Source organism: Myotis daubentonii, chromosome 3 (genome assembly GCF_963259705.1).
Source record: "Myotis daubentonii chromosome 3, mMyoDau2.1, whole genome shotgun sequence".
NCBI lineage: Eukaryota > Metazoa > Chordata > Mammalia > Chiroptera > Vespertilionidae > Myotis > Myotis daubentonii.
Window position 1 is genome coordinate 98,749,671 of NC_081842.1, and position 7,726 is coordinate 98,757,396.

The window sequence follows — 7,726 nt, forward strand, 5'->3', positions numbered from 1 at the left end:
CAGTTAGTCCTCAAAAACATTGATGCTTCCCCATTCAGAATTATAAACATGAGTGATACATTATAGAACAAAGATGTACAATGATTTTCATATGCACTTGTCATATTTCATTACACAGAGGATATTCTACCTTACTGTAGACCTACTTTTCCGACATCCAATAATCCCAGAGATCCTAGTTCTTCAAGCTCAATGTCATCAAGGGGATCAGGAAGCAGACAAAGAGAACAAGCAAATGTAGGTCGAAGAAATATTGCAGAAATGCAAGTTCTTGGAGGATATGAAAGAGGAGGAGATAATAATGAAGAATTAGAGGTATCTATAACTTTTTTTCCATCTCTCAACATTAGACTAGTTATTATATCAGCCTTAAAGTCAGGAGCATCTATCAGTCTATAGAAACGTTATTTTTTATCACAAACCCTAATATCAGTGATGCCAGAAACTGTAATTCTGAAAAAAAATAATTATTTTCTTGAAATGCATTCTAAAGTTTTAAACGGTAATAATAGTTTCCTTTTAGATCTAGTGTTCATATTCATCTATAGGTATTCAGATAAGAAATTTACATGGCAAGCATGTTCTTAGGAAATGAGAACTATTGATCTAAAAGTAATTATAATTCATAGTATTGTAGTAAGTTATAAAAACCCAATAAGGTGACAGTTATATGATGTGAGTGAGGGTATTCTGCCTGTGTTATCTACCACCCTAGTGATCACTAGGGTCAATCCAGCTGATTTGGCCCACTATTTTTCACCTTCAGTCCTGACACTGACTTTTCCATGTGGAAGAGAACATTTTTTGAGTCAAAGATACACTTTTTTGTTGGAATCTATAAATAGGTATCAGACAGAGTTGGCAATCTTATAATATTTAAAATCACCTCCCATTTTAAGATTGTGTTTCCTCCATTTCATAAGAAAGCAAGTTGAGGACAATTTTTTTTTTTTTTTGCAGATATAGTTGACCCTTGAACAACGGGGCAATTAGGGACTTCGAACCCTCCTGCCCATGCAGTGAACAAATTCATGTGTAACTTTTGATCCCCTCAAAACTTAGCTACTAATAGCCTATTGTTGACTGGAAGCATTACCAATAGCATGGACGGTCAATTAACTCATATTTTGTATGCCATATATATTATAAGTTAGACTTTTAGAGTAAATTAAGCTGGAGAAAATAAAATGTTAAGAAAATCATAATGATGAGAAAATACTTATACAGTATTTATTGAAAAAAAAATCTGTGTATGGATAGACCCACACAGCTCATACCCATGTTGCTCAAGGGTCAACTGTATGTTTAATCACAAGTATATTGTTAAAGGAGTGTTAAACTGTAACTTCAAATAATACAAGATTAAAATTATAAGTAATTATATTTGATTAAATTTCTCATCATGCACAATGTAGTTGGATTTTGAGGTTTAGAATAAGAATACTTTCCTCCTGCAAATACTGTTATAGAAGTTGCTATTCAAGTGTTGTGTTGTTTTTTAGTTTTTTAAAGAAGAGCCCTTTTGTGGGATGATTATAGATGAGTATATAGATGACTCCAATATTTAAAACCAGTAAAATTTTAGCTATAATGCTAAGTTGGGATAGGAGGAGTAGAGAACTCAGCCTACTACTGCTCCTCTCTCAGCAGCACCACACCCGCAACACAGAGACACGGTGTGGAACGCAGTTGGTACTTGTTACAGAACTATTGGATTTGCTTTCAAAACCAATTAAAGTTGACAAATGAATCGGTTGCCATGAGCTCTTTCCAATGTATGCTAGTGAAAGAATGAAAAACAAAAACCATAAGAATAAAACCATGTAAATATAATACTCTAAGATTTATTTTCAAACTTAAAAAGAACTTATCTCTTACAGGAAACTGAAAGCTGAAGACAACCAGAGAGGCTTGTGAGATCTAATGTGAAAATTGTCACTCAAGATGCCTCATGTCTGATGACACATGACGCCAGATAAAATGTTCAGTGCAATCAGAGTGTACAAATTGGCCTCTTACTGGAATACCATTTTTAAAAATTTTACTGGGGTTTTATTGTTGTTGTTTGATCCCTATCTCTATGAGGAACCACCCTAGTCCTCTCACTATTGGAACAAACCATTACACTTACTTCCAGCAAGGGAAGTATTTGAATTCGTGTTTCCGTCATCAGCCAGCAGAAGGGAACAGAATAGTTCTTCTGCATTTTGCCCCTGAGATATGGCATTGCACTGCTTATATACCAAGCCAATTTATAGCAAAATATTGATCAAAGATACAAAGTTGATTAATCAACCTCATGCCAAGGGCTCTGAAGATATAATCTTTCTATAACCAACTGCTAATGCAAATTAAAACATACTTCATTGTCACGTGATTTTAAAATCAGTCTTTCATACCACCCTTTCCTGGGAGAGAATAAAAATATAGCAAATGCAGAACAACCACAATTAATTTGAATGGGGTAGAAACATTGTAAATATATTCTCTTTGCAACCCCTGGTGATACTTTTTTTTTCACTTCATTTCAATCACTGAAGTATATTCTTATTGGAAATGTTCGTCTTTTCGATAAGTAGGGGGAAGCCAGTTGGATCTCTGGTTGTCTAGTCATTGTCATAAGTAAGCCTAACAAAAACCTTACTCTATTTTTCAATCAAAAACCGATTAAAACTGCATATTACAAACAAATGGATGTTTTTAATGACCAATTGAATAAGAACATCCCTATCTTAACTGGCCTAAATTTCTTCTGGTAGTGTCAGTTCAACTTTCAGAAGTGCCACTTAAGGAAGTCTGATTTTTGTTTTTGTAATGCACTGTTTTTTAAACTTTTTTTTTTTTTGGTTTTAAAAGCACAATCACTAAACTTTATTTGTAAACCATTGTAACTATTAACCTTTTTTGTCTTATTGAAAAAAAATGTTGAGAAGCGTTTTTAACCTGTTTTGTTAATGCTCTATGTTTGTATTTGGAATATTTGAATGATGACAGATGGTGAAGTCACGTGCGTACTTTATTGTGGGCCATAAGCCCAGTGGTTCTTACTTTTCCTGGACTTAAGGGAAAAGAGATTTAAGTTTGTTGTGGCCAATGTTGAAACTTACAAGATTTCCTTATAAGCTCAGATAGAGGCATTATGTGCTTTGATTTGCCAAATGATGCCCTCTGACTGTATAGTCCTTTTTTGTCATTATATAAATTTTATTGACTTTATAATTGGTGCTATTTGAAGAAAAAAATGTACACTTATTCCTACACAGGTATCAGGCCTGACCCACTAGAAAACAAAGCCAAACAAAACGGGGCCACAAAAAAAAAAAGCTGGTATTCACCAAAAACTAAATGTGTTCACTTAGATAATTGAAAAGTTACATAGAAAGGGTGTGCAGTACTAAGGGAACAATCCATGTGATTAATGTTTTCATTATGTTCATGTAAGAAGCCTCTTATTTTTAGCCATAATTTTGCATACTGAAAATCCAGTAATCAAAAAAGTAATTTTGTCACATTATTTATTAAAAATGTTCTCAAATACATCATTCTTTCTTGTGTTGATTTCTTTTTTTTTCATTGTGTGATCAAATTATTCCATTTAATCACAAGGTGTGCTGTCTTAACATTTCACTACTGTATTATCAGATCGTTAAACATTCTGTTTTATGAACAACCAGGTTTTTGTTTTTTTATAGTAAGGAAAAATGCTCCTTTTCTCCACTGAAATTAAAGATGTAAGATAAATGAAAACCTAAAAGTCATTTGATCAGAGAGGAAGGTTTTACTATTAAGGTTGCTCTGAAATATTTATGTAGGTGTATCTGAATTTCAGTTAACCTATTTCTGAAGTAGGATTTGACTACGATAAATCAGATTTGTAAAGTTTGAGCCATTTGTGTCCTGACAACAAGTAAATTATATAACTACAAAATATTTATCAGTAACTATCTGCTTTCTTGTTACAAATTCATGTGACATTTTAACAGTGCAATACTTATCACATTATTGTTCATTAAAGTCAGCCTATTCGAGTATTCAGCTTTGGGCGCTGGAGATGGGCATCATGTCTTGGAAGTGCCAAGAGCAATTGAACCTAGTGAACATGTTTTTCCTATGACATATACATTGACAATTTTTGTGTTGATCACAATTTGAAAATCTAGGAAACTTTTTAAAGGGGGGATTTAATCTGAAATATAATTTCACAAGAATGAACTAATCACCAGCATTTACTTAGAAATGAACAGACCTATCAGTAAAAAAATCAGCTTTCAAGTATTTCAAGCAAAAAATTCATGGGACATGTTTAATGACCTAATTTTTCTGTTTCCCTTGATGAGTTGAACATATATAAGTTATTCTCTCTCTTTACTTATAGTATGTGTTATGCATAAAAATTATGTACATCAGAGGGCCTGGCTTTGAGTCTGTTTTGTCACAAGCTATGTTTCCTTGGACATGTCACTTGACCTCTAAGTCTCAGGTACTTCACCTGTAAATTTAATAATACCTACCTCATGGAGCTATTGTCATGATTTAGTGCATTAATGTATATGACATGGACTCTGTAAACCTCCCAAACAATACAAGATATTGTATTCATGGACTGAAGTTATTGTACACATATTATACTCACTGCACACATAGTTTGTTCCCAAAAACTTGCAAAGGGGTTGTTTTTTCTTTAAGTAAAGAATAAGTGTGGTACAAGGATGGGGGTGGTTCCATTTCTGGTGAGTAAAAGTCATTGTGAAATACCTAATCATAGAATAAATTCTTGCTGTTTTTGTTTGTTTTTTGCTTGTGAATTCCTGAGGGCTGTACAATGGGTGGTGATATGGCACTTGTAAAACATATTTTACCATTCAGGTGTGCTAGTGTGTCACTTGACAGCTCAATAACTGGGCTTAGTGTCTTATCTGACTTTCTTGGTCATTTCTGACATAGAGTCTGTTTTCTCCTCACTTCCCTTTTCACATGTTGCTCTCTACATCAGCTGTGGGGTACGGGTGGTAAGAGCTTCTGGCATTATGGTTATTGTCCAAGTTTCCAATGGTCCCCTTTGGTTAGAATATTTATTCTGCACCCTCCTCTCCCCAACTCCAATGTCCCTTATTATCCTTTGATCCTCTCTTGATACTTCTGAGCCCTTAGATGTATTGGGTGTGAGACGTGGGCATGGAAGTTTTGTACGCTCTCCTGTGCCTTCCTGGAGCTCTGGAGACTTGGGCGTGGGGCCCTTCCTCAGGACGTCACAAGAAACCTCTATGTCCTCAAAACTGCTTGTCACATTTGGTCTGTGTTTGAGTTGTGGGAGAGGATGGTTGCTGCTTCTACAGTTTTTAAATGATGATGAGGAGGATGATGATGATGAGGAGGAGGACGATGATGATACATACCTTACAAGGTTGTTGGAACTAAATAAGTTGATATACATGAAGTAGATAGTATGTGCTCAATATTTATTGGGTAATACTCACGGCTTCCTTGGTGTTGAAATGGAAAGTGCTGAATAGGTTGCTTTACTTTTAGATCCCCATACTTGATGAGAAGGTGAGGGGACACAAGAATCAAACCTCAGTGACACACCGTATTTAATTCCCCAAACTTACATTTAATTCTTCCCAGTGAAATGGAGAAGTGGGGAGAGAGACGGAAAGAAAGGAGGTAGAAAGCAATACAAAAATGGGCATTTTTTCTTACTTTCCAGTCTTTGGTTTGCAAGACCTTAACTCTTGCAACTGAGCCTTCATTCTGCTACAATTTCGAAAACCTATTTTGAAACCCAAAAGAAGTGTTGAATTGCTTTTCTGTAGTAAACATCCCTTTTCATTTGGTAACCATCTGAGGGCAGTATTTATAGAAAAGCCCTCTCAGTTGCCTGAAGAGGCGGCATAGCAGCAAATAGTTATAACAGGTGCAACATCTTAATACTTCAAAATATGATCTTGTTGCAAAAGTATATTATTTTTAAAAACATTAAAAACAGGTTAATTTTTAAAAACAACTGTTCTAAGCTAGTTTTCTCAAATTATAGTTTTCTCAGCACATTTTAAGAGAATTTAACAGAAATTTAAATGTTGAAAAATGGATTCGGCAGCAGACTAAGCTGAACAGTGAACATAGAGTGTGAAGTTCACTTTAGTATTAAAAAGTTTTAGGGAAGTTTTCTCTAAAAAAATATGGACTTTGACCTTTTTGGGAAAAAGAGGCTGTAATACTATCAACCAAGAACCTTAAGGACCTTCCAGGTTTGGGTCCCTAAGCCCAGCTTTATGTGGTGCCCATGCTGAAGTTTGTTTTTTCATATGTGAACGCACTCCACCTGCAAAGTCCAGTGTCCTCTCGCTCAGACCACAATTTGTCTGTAACACCCCAAGTGACTACCATCGCTGCTCTAAGCATATAATTTTTATCAGCATTTTTATTTTTGTTACTCCCTCATTTTTATAAAAAGACAAAACTTGAAATATTCAAATAACATGACAAAGACAGATGCCGGTGCTGGCAAAATTGAACAGTTTGCCTAACACTTAGGTGTCAGCTGTAAAGTTCTGAATGTAGTGGTTTAAGGAAATTGCTACACACATAAAAAAAATGTGTAATACATGGGAATAGAATGTAAGAAATTAGACATCTTGAGCTTAAAAATAAAAGATATGCTCACATTAGGAATACAAATATGTAAAATTATTTTGAATTAGTAAATTGACTTTAATCAAATCCTGTACCGTTTTTAGATATTTATTTCAAAGGTTGCATGAGAAAGCAAATACTGGTTTATTTTTCAAAAGGTAGATAAAATCCTTTATTACCAAAATTTCTTATCATTCATAAATGAGACTGATTGATTAGTACTTAGAGTGCTATTAAAGTAGTTGGGAACGTTAAATTCTATGTATTTCTCTCTCTTTCCCTTATTCCATTTTGAATGCTAGTGAGAGGGAAGGCAGTAAACTGCTGTTGACCTTAAACTAGCCAGATGCCCCAAATTAGCCAGGTATTTCACCAGCAAAATGAGTTTATTTGAGAAAAACAAAGAGTTGCAATTTGGGACATGCCTTTTAATGGTGAACCACAAGCAAGTCCAGAGAACAGAGGAAAGGAATGTGCCTATATAGAAGGAAGGGGGTGTTCAGAGGGGCTGTTGTAAACAAATAAGCCTTTGGAGGAGACTGGGAGTTTGAAGTGTAGTGGCTTTTCATTGGCTGAACTATAACAGCCTTTCATTGGCAGAGTGGTTGCTGAGGGAGGAGAAACTCTTCTTCCTGCAGAAATTGTAGAATAGAAAAACATCTTTTTGCTGGAGTTGAGAAGTATATCCCTTCCTCTATAGCAGTGGTTCTCAACCTTCCTAATGCCCGGCCCTTTAATACAGTTCCTCATGTTGTGGTGACCCCCAATTTCATTGTTACAAATTGAACATAATTAAAGCATAGTGATTAATCACAAAAACAATATGTAATTATATGTGTTTTCCGATGGTCTTAGGCGACCCCTGTGAAAGGGTCGTTCACCCCTCAAAGGGGTCGTGACCCACAGGTTGAGAACCGCTGCTCTATGGTGTAATTGATGATAAGTGGCAGGTTGCAAGAGCTCTCCCTACAGGCACTCCCAATCCCAATTTAAAAGAGGTTTCTTTCTTTTAAAAAGAATATGTTTTATTTTTTATTACAGTTGATGTACACTATTTTATTAGTTTCAGGTATACAGCCAGTGATTAGACAGT

General features: G+C 35.1%; 1 protein-coding gene across 1 annotated transcript in view; it reads left to right on the top strand.

The window, feature by feature from the left end:
* ROBO1 (roundabout guidance receptor 1) overlaps positions 1-3,542 on the top strand; it is a 455,516-nt gene extending 451,974 nt beyond the window's left edge. The window contains exons 28-29 of the mRNA XM_059688081.1: positions 119-315; positions 1,881-3,542. Coding sequence (XP_059544064.1) covers positions 119-315; positions 1,881-1,895 — 212 coding nt within the window. The 3' untranslated portion in view covers positions 1,896-3,542. The remainder of the gene's footprint in view (positions 1-118; positions 316-1,880) is intronic.
* Positions 3,543-7,726: the final 4,184 nt, after the last annotated feature.